Below are 20,432 nucleotides of genomic sequence, written 5' to 3'. Positions count from 1 at the left end.
AGGTCTGTATAGATGGATTAATAGAACAAGTCCCACACACAGCTAGAAGCCCAATATTTTTTCAGAGGTAGATGCAGAAAAAAATATATTCAGTTTGCAACCTGATGGAGGTCAGTGTAGATGGACTAATACAACAAGTCCCACACACAGCTAGAAGCCCAATATTTTTTCAGAGGTAGATGCAGAAAAAAATATATTCAGTTTGCAACCTGATGGAGGTCTGTATAGATGGATTAATAGAACAAGTCCCACACACAGCTAGAAGCCCAATATTTTTTCAGAGGTAGATGCAGAAAAAAATATATTCAGTTTGCAACCTGATGGAGGTCAGTATAGATGGACTAATACAACAAGTCCCACACACAGCTAGAAGCCCAATATTTTTTCAGAGGTAGATGCAGAAAAAAATATATTCAGTTTGCAACCTGATGGAGGTCTGTATAGATGGATTAATAGAACAAGTCCCACACACAGCTAGAAGCCCAATATTTTTTCAAAGGTAGATGCAGAAAAAAATATATTCAGTTTGCAACCTGATGGAGGTCAGTTTAGATGGACTAATACAACAAGTCCCACACACAGCTAGAAGCCCAATATTTTTTCAGAGGTAGATGCAGAAAAAAATATATTCAGTTTGCAACCTGATGGAGGTCTGTATAGATGGACTAATACAACAAGTCCCACACACAGCTAGAAGCCCAATATTTTTTCAGAGGTAGATGCAGAAAAAAATATATTCAGTTTGCAACCTGATGGAGGTCAGTATAGATGGACTAATACAACAAGTCCCACACACTGCTAGAAGCCCAATATTTTTTCAGAGGTAGATGCAGAAAAAAATATATTCAGTTTGCAACCTGATGGAGGTCTGTATAGATGGATTAATAGAACAAGTCCCACACACAGCTAGAAGCCCAATATTTTTTCAGAGGTAGATGAAGAAAAAAATATATGCAGTTTGCAACCTGATGGAGGTCAGTATAGATGGACTAATACAACAAGTCCCACACACAGCTAGAAGCCCAATATTTTTTCAGAGCTAGATGCAGAAAAAAATTATATTCAATTTGCAACCTGATGGAGGTCAGTATAGATGGACTAATAGAGAAAGTCCCACACACTGCTAGAAGGCCAAATATTTTTTCAGAGCTAGATGCAGAAAAAAATATATTCAGTTTGCAACCTGATGGAGGTCTGTATAGATGGATTAATAGAACAAGTCCCACACACAGCTAGAAGCCCAATATTTTTTCAGAGGTAGATGCAGAAAAAAATATATTCAGTTTGCAACCTGATGGAGGTCAGTATAGATGGACTAATACAACAAGTCCCACACACAGCTAGAAGCCCAATATTTTTTAAGAGGTAAATGCAGAAAAAAATATATTCAGTTTGCAACCTGATGGAGGTCTGTATAGATGGATTAATAGAACAAGTCCCACACACAGCTAGAAGCCCAATATTTTTTCAGAGGTAGATGCAGAAAAAAATATATTCAGTTTGCAACCTGATGGAGGTCAGTGTAGATGGACTAATACAACAAGTCCCACACACAGCTAGAAGCCCAATATTTTTTCAGAGGTAGATGCAGAAAAAAATATATTCAGTTTGCAACCTGATGGAGGTCTGTATAGATGGATTAATAGAACAAGTCCCACACACAGCTAGAAGCCCAATATTTTTTCAGAGGTAGATGCAGAAAAAAATATATTCAGTTTGCAACCTGATGGAGGTCAGTATAGATGGACTAATACAACAAGTCCCACACACAGCTAGAAGCCCAATATTTTTTCAGAGGTAGATGCAGAAAAAAATATATTCAGTTTGCAACCTGATGGAGGTCTGTATAGATGGATTAATAGAACAAGTCCCACACACAGCTAGAAGCCCAATATTTTTTCAAAGGTAGATGCAGAAAAAAATATATTCAGTTTGCAACCTGATGGAGGTCAGTTTAGATGGACTAATACAACAAGTCCCACACACAGCTAGAAGCCCAATATTTTTTCAGAGGTAGATGCAGAAAAAAATATATTCAGTTTGCAACCTGATGGAGGTCTGTATAGATGGATTAATAGAACAAGTCCCACACACAGCTAGAAGCCCAATATTTTTTCAGAGGTAGATGCAGAAAAAAATATATTCAGTTTGCAACCTGATGGAGGTCTGTACAGATGGATTAATAGAACAAGTCCCACACACAGCTAGAAGCCCAATATTTTTTCAGAGGTAGATGCAGAAAAAAATATATTCCGTTTGCAACCTGATGGAGGTCAGTATAGATAGACTAATACAACAAGTCCCACACACAGCTAGAAGCCCAATATTTTTTCAGAGGTAGATGCAGAAAAAAATATATTCAGTTTGCAACCTGATGGAGGTCTGTATAGATGGATTAATAGAACAAGTCCCACACACAGCTAGAAGCCCAATATTTTTTCAGAGGTAGATGCAGAAAAAAATATATTCAGTTTGCAACCTGATGGAGGTCAGTATAGATGGACTAATACAACAAGTCCCACACACAGCTAGAAGCCCAATATTTTTTCAGAGGTAGATGCAGAAAAAAATATATTCAGTTTGCAACCTGATGGAGGTCAGTGTAGATGGACTAATACAACAAGTCCCACACACAGCTAGAAGCCCAATATTTTTTCAGAGGTAGATGCAGAAAAAAATATATTCAGTTTGCAACCTGATGGAGGTCTGTATAGATGGATTAATAGAACAAGTCCCACACACAGCTAGAAGCCCAATATTTTTTCAGAGGTAGATGCAGAAAAAAATATATTCAGTTTGCAACCTGATGGAGGTCAGTATAGATGGACTAATACAACAAGTCCCACACACAGCTAGAAGCCCAATATTTTTTCAGAGGTAGATGCAGAAAAAAATATATTCAGTTTGCAACCTGATGGAGGTCTGTATAGATGGATTAATAGAACAAGTCCCACACACAGCTAGAAGCCCAATATTTTTTCAAAGGTAGATGCAGAAAAAAATATATTCAGTTTGCAACCTGATGGAGGTCAGTATAGATGGACTAATACAACAAGTCCCACACACAGCTAGAAGCCCAATATTTTTTCAGAGGTAGATGCAGAAAAAAATATATTCAGTTTGCAACCTGATGGAGGTCTGTATAGATGGATTAATAGAACAAGTCCCACACACAGCTAGAAGCCCAATATTTTTTCAGAGGTAGATGCAGAAAAAAATATATTCAGTTTGCAACCTGATGGAGGTCAGTATAGATGGACTAATACAACAAGTCCCACACACAGCTAGAAGCCCAATATTTTTTCAGAGGTAGATGTAGAAAAAAATATATTCAGTTTGCAACCTGATGGAGGTCTGTATAGATGGACTAATACAACAAGTCCCACACACAGCTAGAAGCCCAATATTTTTTCAGAGGTAGATGCAGAAAAAAATATATTCAGTTTGCAACCTGATGGAGGTCAGTATAGATGGACTAATACAACAAGTCCCACACACAGCTAGAAGCCCAATATTTTTTCAGAGGTAGATGCAGAAAAAAATATATTCAGTTTGCAACCTGATGGAGGTCTGTATAGATGGATTAATAGAACAAGTCCCACACACAGCTAGAAGCCCAATATTTTTTCAGAGGTAGATGAAGAAAAAAATATATGCAGTTTGCAACCTGATGGAGGTCAGTATAGATGGACTAATACAACAAGTCCCACACACAGCTAGAAGCCCAATATTTTTTCAGAGCTAGATGCAGAAAAAAATTATATTCAATTTGCAACCTGATGGAGGTCAGTATAGATGGACTAATAGAGAAAGTCCCACACACTGCTAGAAGGCCAAATATTTTTTCAGAGCTAGATGCAGAAAAAAATATATTCAGTTTGCAACCTGATGGAGGTCTGTATAGATGGATTAATAGAACAAGTCCCACACACAGCTAGAAGCCCAATATTTTTTCAGAGGTAGATGCAGAAAAAAATATATTCAGTTTGCAACCTGATGGAGGTCAGTATAGATGGACTAATACAACAAGTCCCACACACAGCTAGAAGCCCAATATTTTTTAAGAGGTAGATGCAGAAAAAAATATATTCAGTTTGCAACCTGATGGAGGTCTGTATAGATGGATTAATAGAACAAGTCCCACACACAGCTAGAAGCCCAATATTTTTTCAGAGGTAGATGCAGAAAAAAATATATTCAGTTTGCAACCTGATGGAGGTCAGTATAGATGGACTAATACAACAAGTCCCACACACAGCTAGAAGCCCAATATTTTTTCAGAGGTAGATGCAGAAAAAAATATATTCAGTTTGCAACCTGATGGAGGTCTGTATAGATGGATTAATAGAACAAGTCCCACACACAGCTAGAAGCCCAATATTTTTTCAGAGGTAGATGCAGAAAAAAATATATTCAGTTTGCAACCTGATGGAGGTCTGTATAGATGGATTAATAGAACAAGTCCCACACACAGCTAGAAGCCCAATATTTTTTCAGAGGTAGATGCAGAAAAAAATATATTCAGTTTGCAACCTGATGGAGGTCAGTATAGATGGTCTAATACAACAAGTCCCACACACAGCTAGAAGCCCAATATTTTTTCAGAGGTAGATGCAGAAAAAAATATATTCAGTTTGCAACCTGATGGAGGTCTGTATAGATGGACTAATACAACAAGTCCCACACACAGCTAGAAGCCCAATATTTTTTCAGAGGTAGATGCAGAAAAAAATATATTCAGTTTGCAACCTGATGGAGGTCAGTATAGATGGACTAATACAACAAGTCCCACACACAGCTAGAAGCCCAATATTTTTTCAGAGGTAGATGCAGAAAAAAATATATTCAGTTTGCAACCTGATGGAGGTCTGTATAGATGGATTAATAGAACAAGTCCCACACACAGCTAGAAGCCCAATATTTTTTCAAAGGTAGATGCAGAAAAAAATATATTCAGTTTGCAACCTGATGGAGGTCAGTTTAGATGGACTAATACAACAAGTCCCACACACAGCTAGAAGCCCAATATTTTTTCAGAGGTAGATGCAGAAAAAAATATATTCAGTTTGCAACCTGATGGAGGTCTGTATAGATGGATTAATAGAACAAGTCCCACACACAGCTAGAAGCCCAATATTTTTTCAGAGGTAGATGCAGAAAAAAATATATTCAGTTTGCAACCTGATGGAGGTCTGTACAGATGGATTAATAGAACAAGTCCCACACACAGCTAGAAGCCCAATATTTTTTCAGAGGTAGATGCAGAAAAAAATATATTCCGTTTGCAACCTGATGGAGGTCAGTATAGATAGACTAATACAACAAGTCCCACACACAGCTAGAAGCCCAATATTTTTTCAGAGGTAGATGCAGAAAAAAATATATTCAGTTTGCAACCTGATGAAGGTCTGTATAGATGGATTAATAGAACAAGTCCCACACACAGCTAGAAGCCCAATATTTTTTCATAGGTAGATGCAGAAAAAAATATATTCAGTTTGCAACCTGATGGAGGTCAGTATAGATGGACTAATACAACAAGTCCCACACACAGCTAGAAGCCCAATATTTTTTCAGAGGTAGATGCAGAAAAAAATATATTCAGTTTGCAACCTGATGGAGGTCAGTGTAGATGGACTAATACAACAAGTCCCACACACAGCTAGAAGCCCAATATTTTTTCAGAGGTAGATGCAGAAAAAAATATATTCAGTTTGCAACCTGATGGAGGTCTGTATAGATGGATTAATAGAACAAGTCCCACACACAGCTAGAAGCCCAATATTTTTTCAGAGGTAGATGCAGAAAAAAATATATTCAGTTTGCAACCTGATGGAGGTCAGTATAGATGGACTAATACAACAAGTCCCACACACAGCTAGAAGCCCAATATTTTTTCAGAGGTAGATGCAGAAAAAAATATATTCAGTTTGCAACCTGATGGAGGTCTGTATAGATGGATTAATAGAACAAGTCCCACACACAGCTAGAAGCCCAATATTTTTTCAAAGGTAGATGCAGAAAAAAATATATTCAGTTTGCAACCTGATGGAGGTCAGTATAGATGGACTAATACAACAAGTCCCACACACAGCTAGAAGCCCAATATTTTTTCAGAGGTAGATGCAGAAAAAAATATATTCAGTTTGCAACCTGATGGAGGTCTGTATAGATGGATTAATAGAACAAGTCCCACACACAGCTAGAAGCCCAATATTTTTTCAGAGGTAGATGCAGAAAAAAATATATTCAGTTTGCAACCTGATGGAGGTCAGTATAGATGGACTAATACAACAAGTCCCACACACAGCTAGAAGCCCAATATTTTTTCAGAGGTAGATGTAGAAAAAAATATATTCAGTTTGCAACCTGATGGAGGTCTGTATAGATGGACTAATACAACAAGTCCCACACACAGCTAGAAGCCCAATATTTTTTCAGAGGTAGATGCAGAAAAAAATATATTCAGTTTGCAACCTGATGGAGGTCAGTATAGATGGACTAATACAACAAGTCCCACACACAGCTAGAAGCCCAATATTTTTTCAGAGGTAGATGCAGAAAAAAATATATTCAGTTTGCAACCTGATGGAGGTCTGTATAGATGGATTAATAGAACAAGTCCCACACACAGCTAGAAGCCCAATATTTTTTCAGAGGTAGATGAAGAAAAAAATATATGCAGTTTGCAACCTGATGGAGGTCAGTATAGATGGACTAATACAACAAGTCCCACACACAGCTAGAAGCCCAATATTTTTTCAGAGCTAGATGCAGAAAAAAATTATATTCAATTTGCAACCTGATGGAGGTCAGTATAGATGGACTAATAGAGAAAGTCCCACACACTGCTAGAAGGCCAAATATTTTTTCAGAGCTAGATGCAGAAAAAAATATATTCAGTTTGCAACCTGATGGAGGTCTGTATAGATGGATTAATAGAACAAGTCCCACACACAGCTAGAAGCCCAATATTTTTTCAGAGGTAGATGCAGAAAAAAATATATTCAGTTTGCAACCTGATGGAGGTCAGTATAGATGGACTAATACAACAAGTCCCACACACAGCTAGAAGCCCAATATTTTTTAAGAGGTAGATGCAGAAAAAAATATATTCAGTTTGCAACCTGATGGAGGTCTGTATAGATGGATTAATAGAACAAGTCCCACACACAGCTAGAAGCCCAATATTTTTTCAGAGGTAGATGCAGAAAAAAATATATTCAGTTTGCAACCTGATGGAGGTCAGTATAGATGGACTAATACAACAAGTCCCACACACAGCTAGAAGCCCAATATTTTTTCAGAGGTAGATGCAGAAAAAAATATATTCAGTTTGCAACCTGATGGAGGTCTGTATAGATGGATTAATAGAACAAGTCCCACACACAGCTAGAAGCCCAATATTTTTTCAGAGGTAGATGCAGAAAAAAATATATTCAGTTTGCAACCTGATGGAGGTCTGTATAGATGGATTAATAGAACAAGTACCACACACAGCTAGAAGCCCAATATTTTTTCAGAGGTAGATGCAGAAAAAAATATATTCAGTTTGCAACCTGATGGAGGTCAGTATAGATGGTCTAATACAACAAGTCCCACACACAGCTAGAAGCCCAATATTTTTTCAGAGGTAGATGCAGAAAAAAATATATTCAGTTTGCAACCTGATGGAGGTCTGTATAGATGGACTAATACAACAAGTCCCACACACAGCTAGAAGCCCAATATTTTTTCAGAGGTAGATGCAGAAAAAAATATATTCAGTTTGCAACCTGATGGAGGTCAGTATAGATGGACTAATACAACAAGTCCCACACACAGCTAGAAGCCCAATATTTTTTCAGAGGTAGATGCAGAAAAAAATATATTCAGTTTGCAACCTGATGGAGGTCAGTATAGATGGACTAATACAACAAGTCCCACACACAGCTAGAAGCCCAATATTTTTTCAGAGGTAGATGCAGAAAAAAATATATTCAGTTTGCAACCTGATGGAGGTCTGTATAGATGGATTAATAGAACAAGTCCCACACACAGCTAGAAGCCCAATATTTTTTCAAAGGTAGATGCAGAAAAAAATATATTCAGTTTGCAACCTGATGGAGGTCAGTATAGATGGACTAATACAACAAGTCCCACGCACAGCTAGAAGCCCAATATTTTTTCAGAGGTAGATGCAGAAAAAAATATATTCAGTTTGCAACCTGATGGAGGTCAGTATAGATGGACTAATACAACAAGTCCCACACACAGCTAGAAGCCCAATATTTTTTCAGAGGTAGATGCAGAAAAAAATATATTCAGTTTACAACCTGATGGAGGTCTGTATAGATGGATTAATAGAACAAGTCCCACACACAGCTAGAAGCCCAATATTTTTTCAGAGGTAGATGCAGAAAAAAATATATTCAGTTTGCAACCTGATGGAGGTCTGTATAGATGGATTAATAGAACAAGTCCCACAAACAGCTAGAAGCCCAATATTTTTTCAGAGGTAGATGCAGAAAAAAATATATTCAGTTTGCAACCTGATGGAGGTCAGTATAGATGGACTAATACAACAAGTCCCACACACAGCTAGAAGCCCAATATTTTTTCAGAGGTAGATGCAGAAAAAAATATATTCAGTTTGCAACCTGATGGAGGTCTGTATAGATGGATTAATAGAACAAGTCCCACACACAGCTAGAAGCCCAATATTTTTTCAAAGGCAGATGCAGAAAAAAATATATTCAGTTTGCAACCTGATGGAGGTCAGTATAGATGGACTAATACAACAAGTCCCACACACAGCTAGAAGCCCAATATTTTTTCAGAGGTAGATGCAGAAAAAAATATATTTAGTTTGCAACCTGATGGAGGTCTGTATAGATGGATTAATAGAACAAGTCCCACACACAGCTAGAAGCCCAATATTTTTTCAGAGGTAGATGCAGAAAAAAATATATTCAGTTTGCAACCTGATGGAGGTCAGTATAGATGGACTAATACAACAAGTCCCACACACAGCTAGAAGCCCAATATTTTTTCAGAGGTAGATGCAGAAAAAAATATATGCAGTTTGCAACCTGATGGAGGTCAGTATAGATGGACTAATACAACAAGTCCCACACACAGCTAGAAGCCCAATATTTTTTCAGAGCTAGATGCAGAAAAAAATTATATTCAATTTGCAACCTGATGGAGGTCAGTATAGATGGACTAATAGAGAAAGTCCCACACACTGCTAGAAGGCCAAATATTTTTTCAGAGCTAGATGCAGAAAAAAATATATTCAGTTTGCAACCTGATGGAGGTCTGTATAGATGGATTAATAGAACAAGTCCCACACACAGCTAGAAGCCCAATATTTTTTCAGAGGTAGATGCAGAAAAAAATATATTCAGTTTGCAACCTGATGGAGGTCAGTATAGATGGACTAATACAACAAGTCCCACACACAGCTAGAAGCCCAATATTTTTTAAGAGGTAAATGCAGAAAAAAATATATTCAGTTTGCAACCTGATGGAGGTCTGTATAGATGGATTAATAGAACAAGTCCCACACACAGCTAGAAGCCCAATATTTTTTCAGAGGTAGATGCAGAAAAAAATATATTCAGTTTGCAACCTGATGGAGGTCAGTGTAGATGGACTAATACAACAAGTCCCACACACAGCTAGAAGCCCAATATTTTTTCAGAGGTAGATGCAGAAAAAAATATATTCAGTTTGCAACCTGATGGAGGTCTGTATAGATGGATTAATAGAACAAGTCCCACACACAGCTAGAAGCCCAATATTTTTTCAGAGGTAGATGCAGAAAAAAATATATTCAGTTTGCAACCTGATGGAGGTCAGTATAGATGGACTAATACAACAAGTCCCACACACAGCTAGAAGCCCAATATTTTTTCAGAGGTAGATGCAGAAAAAAATATATTCAGTTTGCAACCTGATGGAGGTCTGTATAGATGGATTAATAGAACAAGTCCCACACACAGCTAGAAGCCCAATATTTTTTCAAAGGTAGATGCAGAAAAAAATATATTCAGTTTGCAACCTGATGGAGGTCAGTATAGATGGACTAATACAACAAGTCCCACACACAGCTAGAAGCCCAATATTTTTTCAGAGGTAGATGCAGAAAAAAATATATTCAGTTTGCAACCTGATGGAGGTCTGTATAGATGGATTAATAGAACAAGTCCCACACACAGCTAGAAGCCCAATATTTTTTCAGAGGTAGATGCAGAAAAAAATATATTCAGTTTGCAACCTGATGGAGGTCTGTACAGATGGATTAATAGAACAAGTCCCACACACAGCTAGAAGCCCAATATTTTTTCAGAGGTAGATGCAGAAAAAAATATATTCAGTTTGCAACCTGATGGAGGTCAGTATAGATAGACTAATACAACAAGTCCCACACACAGCTAGAAGCCCAATATTTTATCAGAGGTAGATGCAGAAAAAAATATATTCAGTTTGCAACCTGATGGAGGTCTGTATAGATGGATTAATAGAACAAGTCCCACACACAGCTAGAAGCCCAATATTTTTTCAGAGGTAGATGCAGAAAAAAATATATTCAGTTTGCAACCTGATGGAGGTCAGTATAGATGGACTAATACAACAAGTCCCACACACAGCTAGAAGCCCAATATTTTTCCAGAGGTAGATGCAGAAAAAAATATATTCAGCTTGCAACTTGATGGAGGTCTGTATAGATGGATTAATAGAACAAGTCCCACACACAGCTAGAAGCCCAATATTTTTTCAGATGTAGATGCAGAAAAAAATATATTCAGTTTGCAACCTGATGGAGGTCTGTATAGATGGATTAATAGAACAAGTCCCACACACAGCTAGAAGCCCAATATTTTTTCAGAGGTAGATGCAGAAAAAAATATATTCAGTTTGCAACCTGATGGAGGTCAGTATAGATGGACTAATACAACAAGTCCCACACACAGCTAGAAGCCCAATATTTTTTCAGAGGTAGATGCAGAAAAAAATATATTCAGTTTGCAACCTGATGGAGGTCTGTATAGATGGACTAATACAACAAGTCCCACACACAGCTAGAAGCCCAATATTTTTTCAGAGGTAGATGCAGAAAAAAATATATTCAGTTTGCAACCTGATGGAGGTCAGTATAGATGGACTAATACAACAAGTCCCACACACAGCTAGAAGCCCAATATTTTTTCAGAGGTAGATGGAGAAAAAAATATATTCAGTTTGCAACCTGATGGAGGTCAGTGTAGATGGACTAATACAACAAGTCCCACACACAGCTAGAAGCCCAACATTTTTTCAGAGGTAGATGCAGAAAAAAATATATTCAGTTTGCAACCTGATGGAGGTCTGTATAGATGGATTAATAGAACAAGTCCCACACACAGCTAGAAGCCCAATATTTTTTCAGAGGTAGATGCAGAAAAAAATATATTCAGTTTGCAACCTGATGGAGGTCAGTATAGATGGACTAATACAACAAGTCCCACACACAGCTAGAAGCCCAATATTTTTTCAGAGGTAGATGCAGAAAAAAATATATTCAGTTTGCAACCTGATGGAGGTCTGTATAGATGGATTAATAGAACAAGTCCCACACACAGCTAGAAGCCCAATATTTTTTCAAAGGTAGATGCAGAAAAAAATATATTCAGTTTGCAACCTGATGGAGGTCAGTATAGATGGACTAATACAACAAGTCCCACACACAGCTAGAAGCCCAATATTTTTTCAGAGGTAGATGCAGAAAAAAATATATTCAGTTTGCAACCTGATGGAGGTCTGTATAGATGGATTAATAGAACAAGTCCCACACACAGCTAGAAGCCCAATATTTTTTCAGAGGTAGATGCAGAAAAAAATATATTCAGTTTGCAACCTGATGGAGGTCAGTATAGATGGACTAATACAACAAGTCCCACACACAGCTAGAAGCCCAATATTTTTTCAGAGGTAGATGTAGAAAAAAATATATTCAGTTTACAACCTGATGGAGGTCTGTATAGATGGACTAATACAACAAGTCCCACACACAGCTAGAAGCCCAATATTTTTTCAGAGGTAGATGCAGAAAAAAATATATTCAGTTTGCAACCTGATGGAGGTCAGTATAGATGGACTAATACAACAAGTCCCACACACAGCTAGAAGCCCAATATTTTTTCAGAGGTAGATGCAGAAAAAAATATATTCAGTTTGCAACCTGATGGAGGTCTGTATAGATGGATTAATAGAACAAGTCCCACACACAGCTAGAAGCCCAATATTTTTTCAGAGGTAGATGAAGAAAAAAATATATGCAGTTTGCAACCTGATGGAGGTCAGTATAGATGGACTATTACAACAAGTCCCACACACAGCTAGAAGCCCAATATTTTTTCAGAGCTAGATGCAGAAAAAAATTATATTCAATTTGCAACCTGATGGAGGTCAGAATAGATGGACTAATAGAGAAAGTCCCACACACTGCTAGAAGGCCAAATATTTTTTCAGAGCTAGATGCAGAAAAAAATATATTCAGTTTGCAACCTGATGGAGGTCTGTATAGATGGATTAATAGAACAAGTCCCACACACAGCTAGAAGCCCAATATTTTTTCAGAGGTAGATGCAGAAAAAAATATATTCAGTTTGCAACCTGATGGAGGTCAGTATAGATGGACTAATACAACAAGTCCCACACACAGCTAGAAGCCCAATATTTTTTAAGAGGTAGATGCAGAAAAAAATATATTCAGTTTGCAACCTGATGGAGGTCTGTATAGATGGATTAATAGAACAAGTCCCACACACAGCTAGAAGCCCAATATTTTTTCAGAGGTAGATGCAGAAAAAAATATATTCAGTTTGCAACCTGATGGAGGTCAGTATAGATGGACTAATACAACAAGTCCCACACACAGCTAAAAGCCCAATATTTTTTCAGAGGTAGATGCAGAAAAAAATATATTCAGTTTGCAACCTGATGGAGGTCTGTATAGATGGATTAATAGAACAAGTCCCACACACAGCTAGAAGCCCAATATTTTTTCAGAGGTAGATGCAGAAAAAAATATATTCAGTTTGCAACCTGATGGAGGTCTGTATAGATGGATTAATAGAACAAGTCCCACACACAGCTAGAAGCCCAATATTTTTTCAGAGGTAGATGCAGAAAAAAATATATTCAGTTTGCAACCTGATGGAGGTCAGTATAGATGGTCTAATACAACAAGTCCCACACACAGCTAGAAGCCCAATATTTTTTCAGAGGTAGATGCAGAAAAAAATATATTCAGTTTGCAACCTGATGGAGGTCAGTATAGATGGACTAATACAACAAGTCCCACACACAGCTAGAAGCCCAATATTTTTTCAGAGGTAGATGCAGAAAAAAATATATTCAGTTTGCAACCTGATGGAGGTCTGTATAGATGGATTAATAGAACAAGTCCCACACACAGCTAGAAGCCCAATATTTTTTTCAGAGGTAGATGAAGAAAAAAATATATGCAGTTTGCAACCTGATGGAGGTCAGTATAGATGGACTAATACAACAAGTCCCACACACAGCTAGAAGCCCAATATTTTTTCAGAGCTAGATGCAGAAAAAAATTATATTCAATTTGCAACCTGATGGAGGTCAGTATAGATGGACTAATAGAATGATGCTATGCCCAAAAGATTTTACTTCACTAGGTGCAGTAAAAAAATTGGTATTCTATACACAGGTGGTATATCTTGCAACACAGATAGGCTACTCCACTGACTAACACACTCTGCAATAGGCCAAAAAGGATTAGCTTTGCTAGATTCAGCCAAATGCTGTGAAAAAAACTTGCACAGCACTGGCACAGACCTGCCTCGCAAAAACTGATAGGAACTGATGTAACCTAGTCCTGAAAAGGACTCCAATTACAATTAGTCTTTACTCCCACAACCTATCTATTTAAGAGCACAGACCTGCCTGATAAAAGTCGTAGGAAATGCTGTAACCTAGTCCTTAAAAGGACTGCAATCACAACTATTCCCTACTCCCAAGCTATCTGTATATTTGTGCGAAAATTGGCTTGAAATTAACAAGGTATAGCGCACACAGCAACAGCGGTGCCGTCTAACACGCAGCTGCAGCAGTGAGAAAATGGTGGCGACGGGGAAAATGGCTTGGTCTTATAGGGCAAGGACATGTGACATACACTGCCAATGACACATGCCCTTGCTTGTGTGAAAAAAAGCACTTCGCTCCGTGTGTGCGCTGCTGATAGGCTGACAGATTGCACCTCCCCACTGTAAATGCGGGAAAGAGAAAAAAAAAATGGAGATCTTCATTGTTCCTGCAGAGATCCATCCCCTGCCCCTCCCCCCACCCCGCTGTACACTCAAACTGCGTATTAACATTAATTTTCATCATTACTGAGAAAAAATCCAGTTATGATTTTGGTGCACGAACATTTATCGAACATAACCTCGAACAGCCGAATTTTTCTCAAATTGTTCGTGTTTGCCGAACGGCTCGAACACCGCCCAAAACAGCTCGAATTTGAGATTGGCGAACAGTTCGAGTAGAACAACGCTCATCTCTAGTCTGAAGTCTCGGCGCAGCTGTGCTGAACAGTGCAGACCTTCAGAATATACAGAATTTTTTTTATTTTTAAATTAATGAGTGGAGGCCATTATACTATTTGGAAGGCTATGTGGAGGCCATTATACTGTATGGAGGACTACGTGGGGGCAATTATACTATATGGAGGACTATGTGGGGGCCATTATACTATATGGAAGGCTATGAGGGGGGCCATTTTACTCTATGTAAGGCTATGTGGGGGCAATTATACTATATGGAAGGCAATGTGGGGGGCATTATACTATATGGAAGGCGATATGGGGGCCATTATACAGTTTGGAGGGCTGTGTTGGGTCCATTTTACTATATGGAAGACTATGTCGGGACCATTATATTTTTAGAAGGCTATGTGGGTTCCATTATACCATATGGAGAGCTATGTGGGGGCCATTATACTATTTAGAGGGCTATGTGTGGGACCATTATACTATTTACATGGCTGTGTTGGTGCCATTATACTGTTTGCAGGGCTACATGGGGGGGCATTATATTATGTTGAGTGCTATGTGGAGGTCATTATACTGTCTAGAGGGTTATGTGGGGGCCATTATATTATTTGCTGGACTATGTGGGAGACCATTATACTGTTGGCAAGGCTATTTGGGGCCATTATATTGTTTGGAGGGCTATGTGAGGGACAATTATACTGTTTGGAGGGTTATTTGGGGGGCCATTATACTGTTTGGAGGGCTATTGCGTGCAATTATACAGGATATGGGGGTTGTTTTGGTGGCCTTTGTACTGTATGAATAGCTGTGTGGTGGACCATCATAATGTGTGGAAGGCTGTGTTGGGGTCACAGGTAGTCCACCATACTGTATTTGGGTCACGATACATAGCCGGAGGGGGTGTACAGTAGGGTCATTCCGACTGTGCGTGGGGAGGGTACTGTGGAGAAATTCACTGTGAGGCTGTTATACTGTGTTTGGGAGGGCACTTTTGTTGGCATCATAGAATGGCTTGAAAAAGGTATTCACACTTTGTGTTTTTTTCTACAATTTCTTTAGGTTAGACCCACAAACTTAAATGTATTTTATTGGAATTTTATGTAATATAACAACACAAAGTAGCAAATATTTTGGACGTGTAAAGGAAGTGATACATGATTTCCTAATTTTTTAAAAATATAAATCTGAAAATTGTGAGGTTCATTTGTATTCAGCCCCCTAAGTCAATACTTTATAGTACCACCTTTCACTACAACTAATGCTGCAAGTCTTTTGGGGTCTGTCTCTACCAGCTTTGCACATCTAGAGGTGACATTTTTCCCATTCTTTGCACACTTGCTCTCGCTCAGTGAGATTGGATGAAGACATCTGTGAACAGCAATTTTCAAGTCTTGCTACAGATTCTCAATGGGATTTAGGCCTTATCTGTGACTGGCAGTTCAGATACATGCGTATTCTGTGATCTAAACCATCCGTTGTAGCTTTGGTAGGATGTTGTACTGCTGGAAGGTGAACCTGCACCCTAGTCTCAAGTCTTTTACAGCCTCTATCAGGTTTTCCTCAAGGACAGCCCTGTATTTAGCTCCATCCATCTTCCCATTAACCCTGACTAGATAGCTTCCCTGTCCCTACTGAAGAAAAGATGCCACCACCATGTATGATGATGGAGATGGTGTTTTCAGGGTGATGTGCAGTGTTAGTTTTCCACCACACATAGTGTTTTGCATTTGTCCCTAAAAGTTCTCCTTTGGTCTCATCTGACCAGAGCTCCTTTTTCCACATGATAGCTGTGTCCCCTACATGTTTTTTGCAAACTGAAAATTTGAATTCTTATGTCTTTCAAAAATGGTTTTCTTCTTGTCACTCTTCGATAAAGGCTAGATTTGTTAAGTATATTACTAATGGTTTTCCTGTGGACAAATTCTCCCACCTGAGCTGTAGATCTCTGCAGCTCTTCCAATGACCATGGGCCTCTTGGCTGCTTCTCTATTTAGTGCTCTCCTTACTTTTGATGCCAGTTTAGTTGGACAGCCATGTCTTGGTAGGTTTACAGTTTTGCCATTCTCCTTCCATTTTTGGATGATGGATCGAACAATGCTCAGTGAGATATTCAGAACTTGAGCTATTTTTTATAACCTAACCCTGCTTTACTCTTCTCCACAGCATTATCCCTGACCTGCCTGGTGTGCTTCTTGGCTTTCATGATGCTGTTTGATCTCTAATGTTCTCTTAGTTAAATAAAAACAACAACCGTGATGATTCAGCATCATGACTGGCAGACGATCGTATATCTCTTCAATGGCCAAGCTGCTGAAAGCTTTGTGGTCCTCCAATTCTCTCATTGTCTTCTCTGCCAACTATATGCATACTAAGAAGGTCGATTTTCTACAATGTGTAGTCAGAGATCAAGAGAATGGTCGCTTTAATATGCCATGAGCTCCTCCAGCTGCAGAGGCAAATGCTATATTCTTATGCTCTTTGGGGGACCACGGAGCTTGGATCAGCTTGGTCATTGAAGAGATAGATGATTGTCTGTGAGTCGTGATGCTGAACCTGAGAAAATCTGTGACAGGGGTCAATTGACATATTGGAACGAGTATCTGGAGGGGAGCAGTTTGTTGCTTTGTTTTGATGAAGCAAGATCAGGATCTTGAAAAAAGTATTCATACCCTGTGAACTTTTTCCCATTTTTTCATGAATCCCTTCACAGTACCCTCCACCCGCACAGTCTGAATGACCCTACTGTACACCCACTCCAGCTAAGTATGGTGACCCCAACACAGTATAATGCCCAAACTGTGACCCCAACACAACTTTCCACACATTATGATGCCACCCCTACACAGTATTTCATACAGTATAAAGGTCAATAAGACAACCCCCTATCCTGTATAATTGCACGCACTAGCCATCCAAACAGTATAATGGCCCCCCACATAGCCCTCAAAACACTATAATGGTCCCCCACATAGCCCTCAAAACAGTATATTGGCCCCCACAAAGCCCGGCAAATGGTATAATGGCCTCCACATAGCCTTCCAAACAGTAAAATGGCCCCCATATAGCCCTCCAAACAGTATAATGTTCCCCCACATAGCTCTACAATAGTATAATGGCACCAACATAGCCCTGCAAACAGAATAATTACCCCCACATAGCCCTGCAAATAGTATAATGGCTCCGACATAGCTCTGCTCACAGTATAATGGCCCAACTCATAGCCCTCTAAACACTATAATGGCGGCCACATAATGCTTCAAATATTATAATGGATGGCCCCCACATAGCTCTACATATGATATAATGGGTCCCAAATAGCCTTCCATAAAGTAAAATGGGCCCCATATAGCCTTCTATATAGTATAATAGACCCCACACAGCCCTCCAAACAGTATGTTGGCCCCCACATAGCCTTCCATATAGTATAATGGCACCACATAGCCCTCCATATAGTATAATCGCCCCCACATAGCCTTCCATAGAGTATAATGGCCCCCACATAGCTTTCTGTATAATGAAGCAGATTAATTGACCACCAAGGTCATCTATCCAATGAATATATTACAAAACTCTGTTCAACGTCTATAGTAGCAATTCATATCAGAAAAAATGACGTATGAGAACAATATTATGAAAACAAATCACACTCTTTTATTTATAGATACAAAAAAATATTTTTTAAAAAGACATATATGATAAAAAGTGGCATAAGTACATTGATAGTAAGCTGTAGTAGAAATACCAAAAAACTGGCCAATCACATAATATAACAAATCCATATATGGAGCAAACAACGGAATGGGTATGTCAAACCCATACCCTAGTCCAGCTATAAGCACATAGAACAATAAAGCTCCAAGGAATGCTAAGGTGCACACAGCATAATTAGTAAACAGACAATTTCATTTAGCACTCAGAAATTAATACAAATGTAATAATACTCACATAAGTATCTATTAGTGTTGCCAGTCCAGGTATCATCAACCCTACGCGCGTTTCGGCGCTGTGCCTTCTTCTAGGGGTCATAGCATAAGTGAAACCGGTATCCCTTAAATAGAACATATCACCCAATTACCACCATCCCCACAGGGCGCAGTTATTCTCGCTACTCAACCGCTAGCCTAATACGTGCAGGCAAACCCACGTGTGCCCCGCACGTTAACACTCCCCTCCGGAAGTGTGTACTAACGCCCATTCATAAGTGATCTTCGTCTCGATGCTAACGCCCCCCGCATCACATGACCGCAAGTCACGTCCCCACAGGTCATGTGACCGGGGATTCTCTATAGCGTCACAATCCAAGCAACGGGGAAAGCCCATATCGAAGGACGTTATGCTGTAGTACGGTAACTGTATATTTATAGACGTCCAAACGAATTATGGATAGCTGACGCTAAAGACTAGGTAGTCATGTACAATGTAATAGGGAAATTAGTCACCACCATGAAGCATAACGCAGTAATAAATACTCACACGGAGAATACTCATAATTATTGTTAAGTGACAGGCCCAACAATTGACAAATCCAAGAAAACAGACAAAATATAACCCGATATATACATGACCACTGGATTCTTCCTCATGAAAATTCATTCACCATTCATTGATAGTAAATAAGCATAATAATATATATATCATTAATAAAGTTATTATTAATCCCCTAGTTAAAGACTACCAGGATCATAGATCATATTCAAGCGCTGCCATCCATGGGGGCATGGTACCTTTGCCCCGATGGAGGGAAGTACAAAAATATAGAGTTAATCGATTAATTATCATATCCCATTATGGAATAAAGGGAATCCAATGGTCAAAACATCAATAGGTATATAAATATACAGAAACACAGATACAGACTACATTGTACAAAAATTGATATCATGTGCAGCCAGCAATTATGCTAATTAATACATTGGTTGATTTTTCTTCATCCCAGTAGATCACGAACATCTCTGTAGCCTGTTTTCTCTATCAACAACATCATGATTAATAGGGATGTATAGTTCGTCCGGAACCATCCATAATGCAGACGGGGAAGGAGGAGGAGGTAACTGTGTTCACAGGTAAATATGCATATACTAAAGAAATAATTAACATAAATTAGACCACATAATAAAAACAATTTAAAAACAAAAATAAAATACCGTGAAATCAGGCAGGTACAGGGGTGGGAAAGCTCAGAGGTGATCAAAGAAAAGGTGAAAAGTTTAGAGACTCGTTAAGGCCATTAGGATGTAATGTTTGTAATAGCCATATCCATCTAGATTCCTTTTGTGCGAGTAGACGACTAGCGCTACCTCCACACAATGTGCTGTACACATGATCAATGCCCTTGACTCTGAAACCTGATGGATCACAAGCATGGTATTTTTTAAAGTGTCTAGGAATTGTTTTTAACAAATCCAAATTGTCCTCAGTGGATGCCGCCATAATATCACGCACATGTTCCCTCTCTCTGGTCCTGAGCATTCTGGTAGTCAGGCCTATATAGACCAAAGAGCAGGGACACGTAGCGTGATAAATGACGTTACGTGTAGTACATGTAATGGAATGTAGAATACTGAATTCCCTGCCACTGGATGAGAGGAACTTCTTTGCACTATCGATATTAGGCCACGAGATGCACGAACCACATGGAGTGCAACCCCACGTTTGTCTTTTCTCAGTCACTCCAATATCACAAATCCTCCTCTGAACGTTTGGTCTAAGATAACTCCTCACCAAATGATCTCGGAGGCTCAGAGATCGACGAGCCGTAATTGATGGATAAGAAGGTAAGTATTGGCGTAGGGTCTGATCTGCAAGAAGAATGGGCCAATGTTTCTTTAAAACATCACACATTCTACGCCATTGTGAATGGTATTGTGTCACCATTCTAAC

General features: G+C 38.8%; 1 protein-coding gene across 1 annotated transcript in view; it reads left to right on the top strand.

The window, feature by feature from the left end:
- Nucleotides 1-19,607, top strand: part of LOC141173066 (fish-egg lectin-like) — a 62,226-nt gene extending 42,619 nt beyond the window's left edge. Inside the window, exon 4 of the mRNA XM_073657703.1 lies at nucleotides 19,489-19,607. Within this exon, the coding sequence (XP_073513804.1) occupies nucleotides 19,489-19,510 (22 nt within the window). The 3' untranslated portion in view covers nucleotides 19,511-19,607. The remainder of the gene's footprint in view (nucleotides 1-19,488) is intronic.
- The last annotated feature ends 825 nt before the right edge of the window (nucleotides 19,608-20,432 follow it).

Source organism: Phyllobates terribilis, unplaced genomic scaffold (genome assembly GCF_046119375.1).
Source record: "Phyllobates terribilis strain yellow unplaced genomic scaffold, ASM4611937v1 Scaffold_12__6_contigs__length_324123572, whole genome shotgun sequence".
In the NCBI taxonomy this organism is placed as follows: Eukaryota; Metazoa; Chordata; class Amphibia; order Anura; family Dendrobatidae; genus Phyllobates; species Phyllobates terribilis.
Note: the sequence above shows the minus strand (reverse complement) of the source record. Positions and strands in the feature narration are given on the sequence as shown.